Source organism: Paramormyrops kingsleyae, chromosome 3 (genome assembly GCF_048594095.1).
Source record: "Paramormyrops kingsleyae isolate MSU_618 chromosome 3, PKINGS_0.4, whole genome shotgun sequence".
Lineage (NCBI taxonomy): Eukaryota > Metazoa > Chordata > Actinopteri > Osteoglossiformes > Mormyridae > Paramormyrops > Paramormyrops kingsleyae.
Genome location: NC_132799.1, coordinates 31107796 through 31126123, shown reverse-complemented (window position 1 = coordinate 31126123; position 18328 = coordinate 31107796). Strand labels below are relative to the sequence as shown.

General features: G+C 41.1%; 1 protein-coding gene across 5 annotated transcripts in view; it reads right to left on the bottom strand.

Annotated features, from left to right (window-relative positions):
* The window catches only part of rassf3 (Ras association domain family member 3), a 41804-nt gene that overhangs the window by 9850 nt on the left and 13626 nt on the right, over positions 1-18328 (bottom strand). The window contains exon 1 of one of the 5 annotated variants that reach the window (XM_023841367.2): positions 8666-8883. The exons of 3 other annotated variants lie outside the window; for them this stretch is intronic. Coding sequence is in view for 1 of the 2 variants with exons in the window: in XM_023841364.2 (XP_023697132.1) it covers positions 8137-8259 (123 nt within the window). In the remaining variant the exon portion in view is untranslated. Of the gene's footprint in view, positions 1-8136; positions 8884-18328 lie in introns of those variants that run through there. One more of the 5 variants, XM_023841364.2, reaches the window with a different exon arrangement.

The following is an 18328-nucleotide window of genomic DNA, read 5'->3' as shown; positions in this document are numbered from 1 at the left end:
ATAACCAAAATAACATGTACCTGAACAGACCAATTGACTAATCTGTAGGGAAGACAACCCATGAATACTTATTAAACTTGCAAGATATCTCTTCCAGTACAGGGACAAGTATAGATCAGAAGCAAGCCTTTCCAGTTTCACCAAAAAGGGCATGAAACACAAGGCTGTCACAGAGGAACAAACATAGCAACACATAACATTCAGAAAACACACAAAGAAAACTCAACTCAGGAAGAGAGATGAGTACTGCAGATAGAGAGAACTGTCTACGGGCTGCTGCTGGAACCTTGTAAATGCCTGCATCTATTCAATGCCCAGAGTGACACATGAGGGAAGTTCTGAGAAAGAGGTGGGATTCAGCAGCACCACAGAACACAAAGCCAGTCAAGGCAGCATTCTTAAAATCAAGAGTGCTTTTCAACAAAACTTGTTCTGACAATTAATCCCACTCCACATCTCCCATCCTGTAAGCTAAAATGCCTTGCAGGACTCCTACACAACAGGGGTTGGGCAATCTAATCCATGAAGCGCCAGCATCGGTGCACGTTTTTGAGATCTCTCAGTCAGCGAATAATAAAGCAGTCCCAACTCCAGTCATCAAGTCCTGCTATTGGCAGACTGAGAGATCATCCCAAAAACCGGTACCCACATTGGCCCTCCGTGGATCAGGTTGCTTACCCTGGATATAGGGGGACATAACACTGTAGCATGTTAAGTAGCAGACGGAGCCTTTAAGGCACCTTAGCATACAGTACTTGTAGTTGGCTATGCCTTTCTTTGGTTGTTTTCAATGCATCATTCCGGAAGGAGGTACAGAAACAATCAGGGATGCTGGATTTATTTATCACACATGTACATACACTGTTTACACCACTTTTGCACTTTCGGAGTAGATGCCAAATTGCGTTTTGTCATCCGAGTAATCGTACTTTATGCGATAAAGTTGAACCTAATCTAATTTCCTGTGATCCTCTTTTGCACGTCACCTAGAGACTGCAGATAACACTGTAATCTCAATTCGCAAAATGTTCTAAACAAACAGAGCAAAGAGAAACACAAAAATGCACCAAGTTGCATTTCTATCTGAAGAATAATTGCACATATTTAGGTAGTATTGATCATTTCCGAACATCTGTGAGAGGCAGAAGTTATATGTATCTAACAGATCTCCATTTTGTCACATTCAATGTGTTAAGTTTAATCATGGCTGTCTGCTGGATTCAAATGATTAGGAACAGCCTTTTCAAAACAAAAAAAAAAAACTGATGCTTTCCTGCACAACTAGACAGTCATGCCTTCTTATGACTAAAGGGCCTAGTTACAGTGGTACCTATTATTGTGTAATAATGTGTTTCAAAATCCAGCAAGGCTTTAGTCACACAAATTTATACAGGAGCTCTAGTAAAGGCTATATAGGGGTCAAAAGAGACCAGGGTCACATCCTTCCTTATTTCACCACAGGGACAGAGAAATGAAAAGCTCCAGTGTGAAGGGGCCCAAAGAAATGACCCAAGCCACCACCAACTCAAGCATGAGCCAACAATACCAACATACTTCCGCAATTACAACCATCATAACCACCCCAGACCAATCATGCATAAATCAAATATCTTATTCCTGGCCCTTGCCCTTACTCATAAAACACGCCACAAGATGTCAATCTTACAGAACTGGGGTGCAATTTCAGCAGTAGGGTATGCCACTGAACACTCCTCTCTGTCACTGCCCACCAGAATATGAGATTGGAAAGACAACTCTATTTTACCTTGTAAAAGTAAATAACAATGACAAGAACAAATGCTAAGATGAAAATCAGCTGTGTATTTTATAGTCTGTGGGTTTATTCTGCACTTTCAACCTCTGTGGGTCTTATAGCAATGGTTCTCTAAGGCCAGGGTTCTTGCACCACCCAAAAACCACAGAACTGGTGGGAACCAGAAACCCCCACAGATGATCACAACAGGAGTAAACACGGGTCAGTATAAGAAACCCCTAGAATACATCATCTTAACCCTCTGATGTCTCAAACATTCAGTGTCTCACTGACCTGAGGTGATATTGCCCACTTATGTTCATTTGACCTATAACGGCCCAACGCTTATTATAATGAGCAGACCATGAAAACCTTATGAAATTGTCTGCAGTCAGGACTGCAATGAAACTGGATTAACCAAAGCATCTGTGCAGCCGAGTCGCAGTAAGTTTAAAGTAATGTGATCCATTAGTCCAACTATTTTAAAATAAGAACACAGATCACAGACAGTGTAATAAAGCAAAGCTACAAAGGACCTTCCTTCCAAAGAACTTAAATCACATTTGCCATGGACCACAGAACTGGGGGGAGCCACCCGAGCCCCCCCACCCCCACGTTCAGATGCATTCCATAGTCAATGACGTTTGCATCTCCACCATACTGTTCTGAGAAACATGAATAATGTTAAAAACAATGAAGGTGCTGACAAAGTGAGAAAGATGCTATTACATATGCACAATAATCAAAACCTTTACTTATTTGAATAAATTAAAATGAGAAACTACCTCCTTCTCACAGCTAGAAAATTTCACTAGTATCAGTGGATCAAAAAGGAGATGCATGACACTGTAAAATAACCTTACAACACACACTCCCTGATGGAAAATAGCTTTAAATCAAATCCTTTTTGGGCTTGGAAAACTACCAATACATTAGTTTAGAAAAACATACGTCATGAGGGGTGTTCAGGGAGATTAGGAGCAACAGCAAAAAAAAAAAACTGACAGCTATAAGAAATGCTGGTGCTCTGCACTTGATGTGAAAAGTGGAAAGAGATAAGACTCAATGAAAGCTTAAGTGCCAAGTCAGCACTGCTTCTGAAATATCTACAAACACAATGCTACTTAAACAGTCAGCACTCAACATCAATATCACAGAGACAACATAATGCAATAAATAAATAATCACCCAGACATGACCTTGCATTAACATATTAAACACACCTGAGGAAACAAGCGTGCTTAATTCTATGTATCTGTTTTGCTGTATGGCTGTTGTACAGCAGATAAAATCCAATCAACGGGCTGATCTGCTTTACTGCCCATTATTTTCACTCAATGGTGGGCCAATCTTGTGCTTTTAAAATTATTAAATCCATCCAGTGACAGTGATTGGTTGTTTTGTTTCTATCAGCTTTTTTCTTTTCATTAACCAACAGAAACTTATTTGAGAAAGTTGATTTCGTTGAGGTAGACAAAGCTGCATGGAGTGCATTCTGGTTTATTGTCCCAGCTCTTCAGGTTTTCGCTTTGTAACATAGAATGTCACCTCACCTGCTTTACTCCAGCATAAAACCAGTTGATAAGCAAAAAGTAACCAAATACCTGGGGGGTCACACCTCACCCTCTCACAGCCCATATTCAGCGGAATGACATTTTTGTGGGGGTCATTTTAACTGTAATTACACTTCTTAAAGGCCAGGTGTTCCTGATCCACATAGTTCAGAGTGATTGTTGTGTGGTATGGCAGTAGTTAGACTTAATGTTGGTCTTCCAGGCACAAAATATAAAAATGGCCATTTATTTCTGCTTAGAACCAATACTACATATAATGACAAGGCTTTATAGCTGGAGCTGAACTTTAAGATGCTGGAATACCACAGTCAGGCAAACCACACTCATTAGCATACAAGTTCCTTAAAAGAAGATCATAAAAGATCAACACAAAGCTATGTATGTAATGTACTCTGCCTTGCTTTACATAAATGCAGAAAAGACCAAAAATGATGAATACCTTGCTTAAAATAAGTCTTGAGTAGGAGTGCAATGGTACACGTATTTGTACAGAAAATTTTCAGCTCAGATCTTTCGGTTTGGCACGCATATGTACCGAACAAAGGCAGCAAATGCAGAACTTTTGTGTGCTTCCCCAGACGACATTTGGAAAGGGGTGGATGAAACCGTGTCGCTACGCATGCAAGCGTACGTCCTAATGTGAAGCTGGAAGTTGTTAATGTGAATATAAGTATGGCACAGGAATTTTTTAAATGCTGCACCTTAATGGATATTTATTTTATTTACTTGGCAAAATAGTTATTTTGATTTACTTCTTATTTGTTCTTATTATGGAATAGTCTCCCTGTTAGTGTAGTGCAAGCTGGGGTCCATTAAATCAGAGCTAGATAAGATTTTAACAACTCAGCTATTAAGTTCTCCCCAAACAAGCTTGATGGGCCGAATGGCCTCCTCTCATTTGTAAATTTCATGTAGTTTTTTTTATTAGTAGGTTGTAGCAGTATTGACAGACTTATTTAAGAAAGACAGTCATACTTTGTTCAGTAAACCACTGTTTAAAGAAATAAAGAAAAAGGAGCAGTCTGTTTTTTCCTTTTATCCCTGCTGTACCGAAAATGTACCAAACCGTGGCTTCAAAACAGAGGTGCCTACCGAACAGTGATTTTTGTGTGCCATTACACCCCTAGTCATGAACACTCAGATGACAATTCACACACTGGAATAGAGGTGTAATGACAAATTGTTACCCTAAGTTTAAAATAAAGTTTAAAAAAAGATTTTTTTTTAAAATACTTGTGTCCATTATACAGATTGGTTCAATACATAGTGGTAAACAGGTGCACTACTAAATTAAAATGTATTCTTTTTTTGCTTCCAGTATGTCTTTATTTTCAGACATGAAAGGGATTCTCCTCCACCCGTGAACACAGCAAATACACCTTATCTACTCTGGGACTCCAGACATCAATAAGATACTGACAATCTGACTTTCATTTATCTGAAAGCATCAACAATAAACAAAATGAAAGCACTGCTGGAAACAATAGTAGGCGCAGCCTGTTGGAACAGTGGAAAAAATTATTCCTACAAAATGCTTTCAGTTGTATAAGTCCAGAAATTCCACTTAGATTAATAATAGCATACCTAAGAGGTTGCGGCCTCCAGCACTAGGGAACCAATATTCTACATAAAGCACCAAGTTTTACAGAACATAGGGAGCAGATGCACAGCACAGGAATCATTGAATGCACTGTCCAGAGGAGACCTGGTGCATATCGACGTTGTGCTCAACCAGCTATTCCACCAGAGGACTTTCTGCTGCAGTTTTCATCTTTCCCAGCAAAAGGAAGGAAACCAGCCCTGAGCGGTGAGGCATGGTGTGGCCAGGAATTCTTTTATGTGGCCTTCACTCCCCTGGTTGCTACAAATGTAAACATGGATGATTCTCAGGAATTCATCTTCAAAGCTCAGGCCCCAATGCCAGCCTAGCCCTTTTCCTGTACCTCCATGCCACGCCAGCTTTCCTGGATGAAGAAACACAGGCTGGTGAGCATAGGATTAAACCAAATTAAGATGAAGACCTCCCAGTAAAGCAGTCTTAAAATCAAACCAAACAATGCCACGGTATTTAAACACTCTCTTCCACTAACCATCTGTCTACTTGTTCACGCCAACAGAAATCAATACCATACTTTTAAAACAAATATCCAACCACTTAACAGAACACATCCTCTAATCTTAAAAGTGTTCTACAAGTTAGGTAGAACACAGGGCATATCAACATTCTTGGTTCCTGTGGATTGTGCTAGTTCAGCTTTTCACCAGGTTTAGAGGCTTAGAAACACATCAAAAAGACAAGAACTCAAAATGTGCTCATAATAATTGTTCAAACACACCCATCGCCATGCCACTTGTTCCTAGACTGTTTTGACCAAGGCCCCGTGTCAAGGAGGCTTAGAAAAATAAAGTGCTCTGGCTAACATTCTCTCATAACACTGTACTCTTAACTCCCTAATCCATCACAAATTGTAGTGTAGAAAATCAACCCATCTTAGACAAAAAGAAAAACTGAATGAACAGAATTTTCTCATATTCAGAAGATGGAAACAGTACAGGTATTCTTCTGGTTTAAAAATGGGTGCAGTCACAGAACATTGTTTAAAGGTGCTGATTACTTACAAGTCAAATTTCAAAATTGAAAGATTGAAAGTTAGACCAGGGTGCTGGTGGGGTGTGGTGATGGTCAGGCTGTCTATCAGAATATAAAAGCCAAGGGTTGCGGTACTGCACCTCTACCTGTCAGGCAGAGATGAACTGTATCCACCCAGTGACACTGCTCAGACTGGTCCCAGAGGGAAAGAGGACTCATAACAGTGGTAAGTACTTGAGCAATTGGTTTAGGAAAATCTATTAAAGTAACAGCCTAGTTAATGTTCTGATTTACACATAATCAGAATTTTACTGCAGAAGAAGAAAAATACAGCCAGTGTTTTCCCACACTTTAGAGAAAGCAGAAACAGGAAGTCCTCCATGCAGAGCAGGAAATACCCTCACTGTGCCAAAACACTGATAATAACACAGAGGGGTTCCCTGCCAAGGCCAGATTGCACCAAACAGTATGACTAAGGCCTATGTAACAACAGTTACAGAGTCTCACAGAAATGACTGCCGTTCTGCTTTTAATGATATTCAGAGTTTTTACTTGAAGTGCTTACTTAAAAGATGTACACAAGTTCCTACACTTCTCATTAGAAACAACAAGTGTAGACACACACACACATACATAAATTACTGTATTGACACACTACATCTAAACTAAACCTTGATGACCCAGCCCTTAAACATAAAACACTCTGCAACCAGTACTTGGAAATCACCTTCCACATAGCTCCCGAAAGAGAAGTCAATTGAAAAACTAGATAAAATTATTGAATATCACTGTACAAGGAGGTAATAATTTGAACAAAGACAGGATTAAGTAATCCTTAAGAGGAGAACCCCCTAAGCAAAGGCTGAGTCATAGCATGGACTTCCTGACTGAACAAGTACACCAGACCACAGGAAAGAAGCATCAACCGAAGTAGTCAAGAATCCAGATGCTAAAATAACATTTCAGAGAAAAATGTAAAGCCAAAGAACCTGAAATGACAGAATAACGAAAGCAAAACACCTTGTTTATATATTAACTAGTTAAAATGTAGAGCCATGCATCTGAAGGTTAATGGGAAAATGATCTGTCTTTATTAATATTAATACTACACAGGTTCCATCTGTGCAATCCTCATGCAAGTTTTGCTAGTAGTTTTGAGGTAAATTCTTAATAAAAACCTGAAATTGCGCGGTCAGAAAGAAACTCCTGCCCCATGCTGATACGCAAGGGTTCTCTTTGTTGGTGAAGTAACACAGTTCAAAAGCATGGGGGCAAAGCCTTGAATGCTTCTTCAGCAGAAATCCCCTGCCAACCCCCCATATGCCACCTCTACCATGCGGGGAACAACGCTGTATGCAAAATACGTAGATATGCGAACCTATACCGGCCAGCCTACAGGTCTTTCAGTGCATACAGTCGTCCTTTTATATAAAGCAGATAGCCGGTAATGTTAAAACCAATGTATAATTAGTTACATTATAAACACAATATCAAGATGTTGGAGATTCTGGGACAAATTAACGCATTGCATGAAAAACGCCCTATCTGATAGTGAGCGACACACACAAGTAATTCATATCCAGTGGCAAACTCCTGCCTACTTTAATTGACGGCTTTTGTCACAGACGATAATTTTAAGGTGAACAGCCAGGAAATAAATACACACCCAACCACCGCTGTATTTATTACATACGGAAAGCACAGTTAAACTTGTTAGACTACACATTACTGGTAGATATGCCCTAAGGATTTTGTGAAAACACACTATCATGTTTGCACAAGTCTGTGATTCTGACATTAGAAACAAATGAAACATTGTTTCTGCTTAACCATTAAACAGGTGTACCTATTAAAGATTGCAGAAGTCCCCTGAACAGACCATGCAAACCACCTGAGACAAGGGTGTGTGTTGCTAGTTGGTTCCATGCGTTTTTGAAAAGCAGCTATTTTCGCCAGTAAATGAAGATAGAATGCAAAAACATTACCACAATTAAACTAAAATAAATATTGTTATAAAAATGAATGGTTCATTTTAATAATAGGGCAAATGAGGACACGAGTATCAGGAAGTTTCCCATCGTAATATGAATTATCTATATTAATGGCGGGGTTAAGTTTTAGTCTAGAAAATCTACCCATAAGAAACGTTAGTGGAATTTAAGATTGAAGATGACAGTATAATACCTAGTGGAGTAACAACATAAAATACATTTATTTACCTTGCAGTCTGTCGGTTTCCCATGGGGCTTCTTAAAAAACGAAGTTCTGGCCGTGAAAAAAAACTCCTCGGAGTCATCTTCCAAACTACTGTATCCACTGCTCATCGTGCTCGTCCACGTCATTTGATGAAAAGCACTTATTTTTAACTTTAACAGAAAAACCCGCTACTTGCCACATTAAAAATAAATTCGGCTTTAAAAAATACCTGTCGAACAATAGCGACAGGGCGACGAAACGACCCCCTCTCGACCCCAACGCCTCCAGGCACTTCACAAACCCGGTTAGCTTGTTAGCTACTAGCACGGAGTGTCTCTGATAAGACAGTCGACTTAACTCTACCACGAGTCCTATCACACAAGCCGGTCAAAAGTCTTTTTTTACTTCCCTACTTCTTCAACCAGTTACTAGCGGCTGGTATAAACTTTCTTTTCGAACGTCTTAACTTACACAGTGAATAAACTTTAAACGCCGGCCATTCAATTTCTGTAAAAGTACCTTAAACATTCAACTGCTTCCGATGAAACTTACCAAGGTCCAGCAAAGAGCAAGGCGCACTGCACCGCTCGAGCGCCCCGAGGACACACCCACGCGCGCAGAAAGAGCTCACGGACACGGTGAGGTCATCGCTTGCGATCCAATCGCGCTTCAGATGAGTATCTGTACGATCGGTAATAAAGCGTGTGACTCGCCGGCGGTGTGGTAATGCATCTGGAATTAACTGCAAGGCCAGGTTTTGAGCAAGTCTGAAAAGAGACCACGCTGGTGTCTGATATTTAATTTTAGTGATGCGGAGCGCGTACGTCACCGCATATTTTGAGGAAAGGTAAAACTTCCTGTATTTGGATAGTGATAAGTAAGAATAAAGTGATGGTGAAAATTTGCATAAAAGATTTTCCTCAACACACACGTCGCCCCAGAGCGGATTCAGAGCAGATTTTATAAAATGATTATCCATACTGTTAGTTGTGCAACTTTCACCTGCTAATTGGATGAAGCTCTTATTGATTACATACATGTGCAAACAATAACACATACGTAACTTTAATTTTAAATGATATATAAATGGTTCTATACACGTATGCCCGTTTATACAGGCCTAATATACATTTTCTTAAATTGCCTTAACTTAAAGCTTTTAGAAAAAAAATTGCAAGCTTGATTATTTTTGTACATGTCGACAGAAGATACGGAAATAATGATGGAGATGCACCGTAAAATTCCAAGTTTTAGGATACAAGTAACCATGAATAAAGCTGAATTACACCTTTTAGACATGTAGAAGCACTACATCCGCCCACTTAGACATCATCAGTGTAAGAACAGGATATTGCTTCACTCACTAATAAACCAAGTTTCAGCAACCTATAAACCAGCATCCTTATTAATCGTCTATTAATCGCGAAAAAAAAAAAATCTGTAAGCGGTTTTCAAAATGTTTTTCCTAAATTCTAGTAAAACGATCTCCTTTTTTTGGGAAACTAGGCCACAAAAAGACAAGGTACAGTTACTTCGTGTTAGTTAATGAGTATGAAAAATCCACCAGCCAATCCAAATTACAAGGCAGTGACTACCGGTTGTTTTTTTCTGTTGCAAAAAGCCTTTAGGTGGAAACTGTAATTAACTAGTGGTTGCGGATCCCCAGTACTTGCGGATTACTTCTGGCTAACAAGATAAATGACGGTGGAACACCGAGTTCTCTTATTCGTTCTTCTGATAAAAACATTTGTAAACCACAGTACCTTTGTCTAAGGTAAAATTCACATTATGACCAAAAATGTACTGGAAATTCTTCAGTAATCAAAGCTGGAAAAATAAATGCTATTCAGCTTCCCAGTTTGCCTTGAATATACAAAAAAACGGCTGTTTACTGTTCTTGAGCTTGAAGATGCTTAAATCAAAAGCACACACCATGCTTCTAATGCAGCTGTTGTTCTTCAGAAGCTCATCATCGTCATGTTTCTATGAAATCCCCTTTGCCGCCTTCATCCCTGTAGCCATCCCTGCGTCTCACGCAGAGAGGAAAATGTTTCAGCACCGTGTATTTACTTGGGGCACAAGGTCAAATGTGTGTAACGTGCGCAGTCAGATGGGGGACAGGGCAGAGCACTTTCATAAACAGAATGTTTTCTGGGCTTTTGGCGGTAGTGTAGCGCTCCATTTAAACCAAGCCTTAAAAATAGTCTGCCAGCGCTGAGGTCAGCCAAACCCTACAAACCAAATCCTGCCAACCAGATGCTGCCTGGTATTGTAAAGCACACGGCTCCGCACAGGCCTTGGGATTTGCTTGAGTTCCCCTGTGGCGAATTGCACACGTTGGCCTCTGGTCAGCCTATCCAGCACTCACAGACCAGCTTTCTGTCGCAGTTTCGAATGACTGATAAGCAGAGGTGGAAATTTCAGGCCCAGAAAGTACAAATCCAGTCCAAGATTTTGCTTCAACCAAGCAGCTGAGTACTCTGTGCCTGTGACTCTTTATGCTCAAATGGTTGGTTGAAACAAAATCTTGGACTGGATTTTTACTTTCTGGACCTGAAATTTCCACCTCTGCTGATAAGATGCTTACGGCCATCAAGTAACAAATAAAATGAAAGTGCTCCTCTTCACGGCTCCACATTATAACAAGTTTCAGTCTGCTCGTTAACTGATACTGATGTGCGTACTGAATGACACTCTTTTGACCTTAATCCTACTCAATAACAGCTACAGACAATGAGCAAGAATCACCCAAGTGACAAATGAGAGCCATTAAAGGGTGTTAGACTGCTCTGGGGAACTGTCTCCATTGCTGTTTGCCACAGGCTAAATGGAACATTAGTGACATTTTATGCTGAGGGGGACCCTGTTACTAGAAGTGCCACTAGAGATTTTGCGTCCAGTGAATGGACATTATATTGGACCCCCAATCCAAACAAATCCAGTTATGTTCCAATTTTTTTAGGGTTTGGAATTCCCTCCTTTACTGCACCCTTGTCTACTACCTATTGCTGTCAATAGATACCAGCATCTACCTCAATGGCCATGGAATATTTCACAAACCAGTTGAGCTACCTTCAGATCCTATGTGTTGAAAACCCTGGTCTCCACCCAGATTATGCAAACAGCCAACATTCTTAGACTACAGATGATGTAAAGACCTTGGCGGCATGTAGGACCAGTGGAGAGAAGGGGAGGTTGTGAAGACGCCACTTCAATTGTATTGTGAATTCCACAAGTAGGAATATATCGTTGCCGTCCAATGAAAAACACATATCTCCAAAAATCTATTATTTCAGGGGCATGAAAAAAATGCCTTTTCTCACAAACAACTGTACAAAATAAACCTAAAATAATGTAATGAGACACCTTTAGCACTAAAAATAGGAACCTATCATTACACAGCCATCACTGACTGGTTTAACATTCTAAATGGACTTACGTGGATTTTTGTCAGTCAGAGAACAAGATACAAACTAATCTTGCTTTATATTCAGTTTTAACAATGAGGTTAGCTAGCTATTTATCTACAGTATAAATGGTAAGATATTAAAATTAGTGACATAAAGTAATCCATACAAATGACCATCATGAATATAAATGTTAATACCATAAATACTACTTCAATAGTATTTACTTCATAAAACATCTTCTCATTGGTCAATTAGACGTCAAACGCTATCAGTAGACAGAGGAGAATGGGCGTATTCCATCTATGGTAAAAAGTCACAATTGTTAAGAAGTGGACATACGCAGTTTCATCGGACAGTGACGGTATACTGTATACTATATATATATGTTTTTAAAGGGGATTTTTTTTTTGAATTGGTAATTAAAATATATAAAAAAAGAAATTAAGTCTTACTGTGTACACGGAATGGTAAAAATGTGCGAAATAGCTATGATGTGCAGACGGTACCGTACAATGATAAGTAACCACAATGTAGGGCAAAATTAAAGAAAATAACGTTAAGATGCAGCTGGAAGAAGGGAGCTACTGTGTTGTCCCTTTCTAATCCAAAGCAATATACTTAGCTTGCAGCTTTACACCTAATAATAGTGACAGATATTCAGTTACATGCATTCCGCAGCGGTCCAACAGTAAGTCTTCACCTGGGATTTAAAGCTGCCCCTGTAACATAACTAACAGTATTCAATATTTAAACCTCAGATTTTCTTTGAAGTCCAAGGGCCGTTTTACGACGGCTGGTGACCTATGAAGACACTTGCAGTGTGTGATCTCATAGCCAACCCCAGGCCATCATTATTCACAGGAGACAGAGAGCATACAAAAAAACGACGATCAAAGGAAATGTTCTCACTTGTAATACAAGAAGCATAATCTTGAAATGCATGAAATGGTTCAGCTGATTCCTGTAAACAATAATCATAGTCAAAGCGATTTTTCTCCATTGTTCTAGTATTTTACATAATATTAAACTGAAAACTGAAAAGAATATGAAAACAGTACCAGTCAAAATTTTAGACACACCATGCCACATACAAAGATGAGCGATGGTGTCGCATCACATGACCTGATCACCTGACCTAAACACATTAGAGATGGTTCTGGAGGAGTTTGGCCTCTGGAGGAGAGTGAAGAAAAAGCGGCCAATGAGTGCTCAGCATATATGTGGGACCTCCTTCAGGACAGCTGGAAAAGCATCCCAGGAGGCCTCCTCATAAAACTGGGGTAGAGGAGACAATAGGGTCAGCCGGTCCCTGGAGCAATCAAGGTTAAGTGCCCAGTGGTGGCATCACTCTGCTGACCACGGGATTTGAACTAGCAACCTTCTGAGTCGCAACCAACAGAGATGATTATTTTTTTAAATACTTTTTTGTCAGTGCAGAATTCCATACGTTATTTTATGGTTTTGATGTCTTTATTATAAAATGCATAGAATGGTACAAATAAAAAGCTCCATGGGTAGGTGTGTCCAAACTTTTTATATAGAAAGATCTAGACATGATCACAGAGCTGGATACCACCTTATCCGCTCAGATGTTATTCATAACTGATTGAATTGTGCCACACAGTTTGAAGACTAAACAGGAAGTTCTCAGTGGCCAGCTTCTCGTTGCTGCAGAATCAGCGTGACAGTCATGTCGGAGCACATGTGTGTCAGCTGTGATGCATTGTCTAGGTCCAGTCTTGCACTGAGGGTTTTCCTGTCTAGGTTTATCTACAGATAGAGCTCAGAGTCAGTACAGTTCTCAAAGGCCGTCTGTCCATAAAATCAGGAGGGAACAAGCATCCATTATTGTCTGATTCTTTATCTCCAAATAAACACATGGCTGAAGAACTTCAGGCTGCCTAGATTAAACCTGGTCTTGGTAAATGCCAGGACTGCAAATTGTACATAACAATGCTGGATCAGTTCTTACTCTGATCATCTGGAGACTCAGCAGATAAGTGGAAACAACCGTAAGTGTTTACAGGGCTGAGATGTAAATCGACAAGACCATACAGTCACGTAGACCTTTGGTTTACTTAGTGTCAAAGCTGAAATGAAATGAGTCGTTTTTGTCTGTTCAGTATCTGATGCACTTTCTTACTGCCAAGTAGTGGATAAAGAGTCTATCTGAAAGCTTCTAAGAGGCCTGCCCTGCTCTTTTTCATGGTTGTAGACCCTAGAGATGGGATGAACATGGATGGAGAACCAAGTGGAGAAGTTCACATATGTTTCTTCTGTCCAGATACACGTCAAAGTTTGGGCAAATTGTGTCTGGAACCCATCAGTGTCAATATTTCACAATTATGTAATGTGATCTGTTTTCCATACCCTATAGTGTCCTGCACTCTTCTTTTACAGAACAACAAAATCTCTGTTAGTTCCATAGTTAAGAAGCTTTCCGTACAGCTGTGCTGAGCTGTGAACTTCATATGTTCTTTTACAGGTGTTTGTCTAGTAAAATCCTGCAAAGCAGCTAAGGTTTATCAAAGCTTTCTTTGAACTCAGTCGGTATCTAAGGTGCACTTTATTACTTATCCAGCTGACACAGTGAGGTTACATCTAGGAGTTGGGTTTAGATCAAAGAGCATTGCTCATAGATATTGTTCTGGTTTAGGTGGGGTTTGTCATTTAATCCAGTCCTTGCTGAAGCACTGGCCGGCAACACAAACCCCTAAAGAATGGAATTCATTCCAACAGTTTCATGACGTCACACACAAGGGCCTAAGCCAGAATATTTACATTGTGGCTCTAACATCAAAAGCTCATCATAGAATTTTATAAACTGATTTTCATTTTATATATAAATTGATGGAGCAGATGTAACTTGAACAGGCTTCCCACCACCCTGACCAGAATAAGCATTTGGAGACAGATAATTACTGCCAGGATATCCATGCCCCTTCAACACCCCTGGTTACTGTAGCAATAGTAATGTCCAAGAATCTGTATCTCTATTCTTCTTAGGCAGCTGAAGGATTCTACTGGGATGGATGACTAAAAACAAAGCTTTTCACAGGATGGGCCGCCCATGTAGAGAGAGTAGGAGAAAACGCTGTTGGTCCCGGGTAAACACACCCCCCCCCCCTTCCAAAATGACAAGAGGCCCAGAATAAGGCTCAGGAAATTTTTCCAGAAAGGTGGTGTTAGTATTACCTAAAACATGACTCCCGCACCAGAAAATTGGCACAAGTGTCGCAGAGATTGTGAAAATCTAGTTTATTTATCTGAGGGCTTTATGCTGCAGAGAAGGATATGCCTTAAAATGGCAGCCCAAGCACAAGACATCACATAGCAGCACCCAAAAGAAACTATGACACATTTATAGAGCTTTACGTGATATCCAAAAGCTGCCGCTGTTTAGCTCATACTGTCCCTCCAGGCTTTCCGGCTTTGGGTCCAGTTCATATTTCAGAACGAATGTGAGAGTTGCAGGGACATTCCACCCGTTTCCCCACACATCGCTCACTCTCTCGGTGGGCGGTCGCTTCATCCATAAGCTCTCTCGGTTCATTGGCCGAGATGAGTGCCACTCAAGTGGACCGCCCACCGCCACGACCACCGCCTCCGCCCCATACAGGGAAGATTTCAGTACCTGCTACCTGGGAAGCCCCTTGAATTCCGAATTCCATTCGCACTTCATACCAAAGCTCCCCAGAGCACAGGAAATGAAACTGCATAAATAACGATGCGAAAAAAAAAAGCATCGCAATGAGTACATGCAGCTTTTAACACGAGTGTTAAAGCGATGAGGCTGCAATGCAGAGTGATGTCCAACTCGAAACATTTACGCATTTGAACAGCCGGCGCATGCAAAAGTGCTAACATGAACGGCAACAACAGTAAAATACACAGCACCAGTCCCGGAGTAACAAGCCCCACCCTGGGAGAGTCTAGTGTTTAATGGAATTAGAGTACTTTCCTTTAAACAGATTACATCTGCCCCGAGCGGCTGTCTGCAGCCCCGCTCTGTATACATTTCAGGGCCACGCTTCAGGGAGAGTGAGATGGAGGGACATCATGCTTCAGCCCAGGAGCGTCTTGCTCCTGTTCCTCCGCTAACGGCTTGTAAACGGCCCGTCGGCCGCCCATGCCCGCGTGGGTGTGGTCACCTGTGTTAAACTACACCGATAACAAACAACAAAGTTAGAATGCAACTGAACCTCCCCCCCCCCCAACCCTCTGCCCTTTAGAAGAGGGAGTTTAAGAGCTGACATTTGCACGTTCGTGGCGTGTGATTACTGGTTAAAAATAAAACCTTTTCATAATACTCACAGGAGACCTCTTAAGATTCAAAGCCTAAGGTTTGCACACTCTGCTGTGAGTGTTTACACAACAAGCTCCCAAAGACTGGTTTGTCCTTGCAATCTTTATTTTAGCTTCCTAACAAAATATGCATTAATTACACGGGGTGTCCAGCTGGGACATGTATTTTTTTTCTATTTTTGAATTCTTAAGTAAAGAGTTAAGGTTAATTGCAGTGCATTAATACAGCTGAATACAGCTAGCTGTTTTCGTGCTGCAGCGTAGTGTTCAGTATTTATAACGAACGGACCTTATTATCAGCAGTAGCGTTGAATGGTGGTGGCGATGCAGAAAATACTTCATACAGTAGCTCCTGGCTTTAAATACCAGCATAATGTAAGCACGGCATACTAATCACTGCAGAAGTTTCCGAAGGTTTATGTAACAGTCAGTAGGATACCCTCATTCTTTGACACTGTAAAGGGTGCAGATCAAACAAGGCCCATATGCTAATACCATTAGCCTGATAGCGGCATTTCCTTCCATGAGTCTCGGCTAAAACTGCGATTTGCATTTATGGCAGGAATCAGGGAGGACAGCATGAAAGGAGAAGGGCGGGTCAAAGTGATTGTCCCTGAAAAGCACGAGTTTGCTGCCATTAGCAACGGCCGTGACAACAGCAGCTAACGATTAACCACAGATGGCCTCAAATACACAAAAGTTATGCTTCATTTTATCTTTGCTTAGTTGTATATTTAGTAATCTAGCTGCAAAATAAGGTTCCACATTCTTTTCAAATTAAGCAATAAAACTGTCTAATGGAGCTTAATATAGTATGTTTCCTCCCAGGCTGCTAGTTGAACAGGCACAGATGAAGCTTTCTGCAAGCTTGGGAGCCAGAGACTATTTCCTATCAGGATCAAAGGTTTCACAAAAGCCTACATCCACCCTCTGACGTTACTCCTGTTTTGGACGAGCTGTGGATCTGGATTTAAGCCACCATGCGTAGCTCTCATAAGGCACACTTTGTCTGACTATCTCAGTCGTCATTCTGTGAAGGTCTTCCTCCTCAATCGTGTCTTTTAAACACGGGCATTAAATCTACAGTGAGATAGAAACCCTGTTATGGGAGCCACGCTGGGGCGAATCGGCTGACGATTCAGAGAAGAAGAAAAAACGTGACCTCCGCTCTCTGAGGTGCTTAAGAGCTATTATTAGACTTGTCACAAATTACAAGCTAGGTTACCACAAATTAGACAGACGGAAGAAAAAACCTTCATCTTAGCTGGAGACGCTGAGATATGTTTTACATTACAATCACGAAGCATAATTAATTCATGTTCCTCTTTCTGAGGAGACTCGTGACAGCTGAGTTTAAATCTAAGTGAAACTAACAGTACAGCCTGTCGTTTAGAATAAAGTCAACACAGACAAATAATCCAGAGTCACAACCCTCCTTGAATAAGGAAGTAGATATATGAACAAATTAAAGAATAAGAAAATGAAACCAAAACAGCCCATTATTTTATGTTTCGCTATTGATGGAGGTCTGAAAATTGTGGAAAAAGTACAATTTGCATCAACCGAGCAAAAGAGCTAAATATCATGAGCTAAAAGGACGTTTTGGAATCCCAGGGCGACAGCAGACCACAGAAATAGCAAAGAGTGTCTAAGGTGCCGTGACTTGGAGTCTGGCAGACTGGTGCGGAGGATTAGTGCCGTGGGGGTGAGCAGTTATGCCAGAGTCAGTGCCTGTCTGTGCATGAGCCTGCGAGTCTCATCGCTTTCCTGCGTGGGCATATGAATGTGTGTGTGTGACTGTCTATGTATGTATATGTGTGACCATGTGTGGGTTTTAGTCTGTATATATTTTATAATCTGCAGGGACGTGGCTGGAAATTTAAGGCCTCTGACAAAATGTCAACTCGGACACCCCCGCTTGGGTTGGCACTTCAGAATCTGAATTAATACGGCTCCCCCTCCCCCTTGGTAGATTTTGTCAATCGGGAGGGCCCCCCCCCGACGCTACATTTTGGGCCCCCTGAATCTGCCCCTGCCTATCGGTCCATGTTTGTATTTCTGTGCCCATTTTTGCATGCATTTACATACATACATGCCTGTATCTGCAGGTCTCTGCGTATATGTGTGTGCTTGTGTTGACTTGTGGTGCTCCACTCTCTCCCCAATGCAGCCGTTGCTATTCCACACTTCCTCTCCACGCTTCCTGTAAGGAAATGATCGACTTCCTCCATCTGGGACGCTGTTTTTCCCTGCAGAGCCACCTTCGCCTCTGGGTCCCGGCGACACTCCAGACTTGTTTGGGGCGGAAGGCGACAAGCGTGATTGTCCTTGCCTGTCTGTCACAGTCCCTCTCTGAGGGTCAACGCACAAACACATACATGTATGTGGACATTCGAACCCCTTTCTCAATGTGCAATTTACTGTTTATTTATTTATCAGATGCTTTTTGCCAAAGTGCCGTGCAATTGAGGTCATACAGATTCTAGAGCATTTGGGGGTT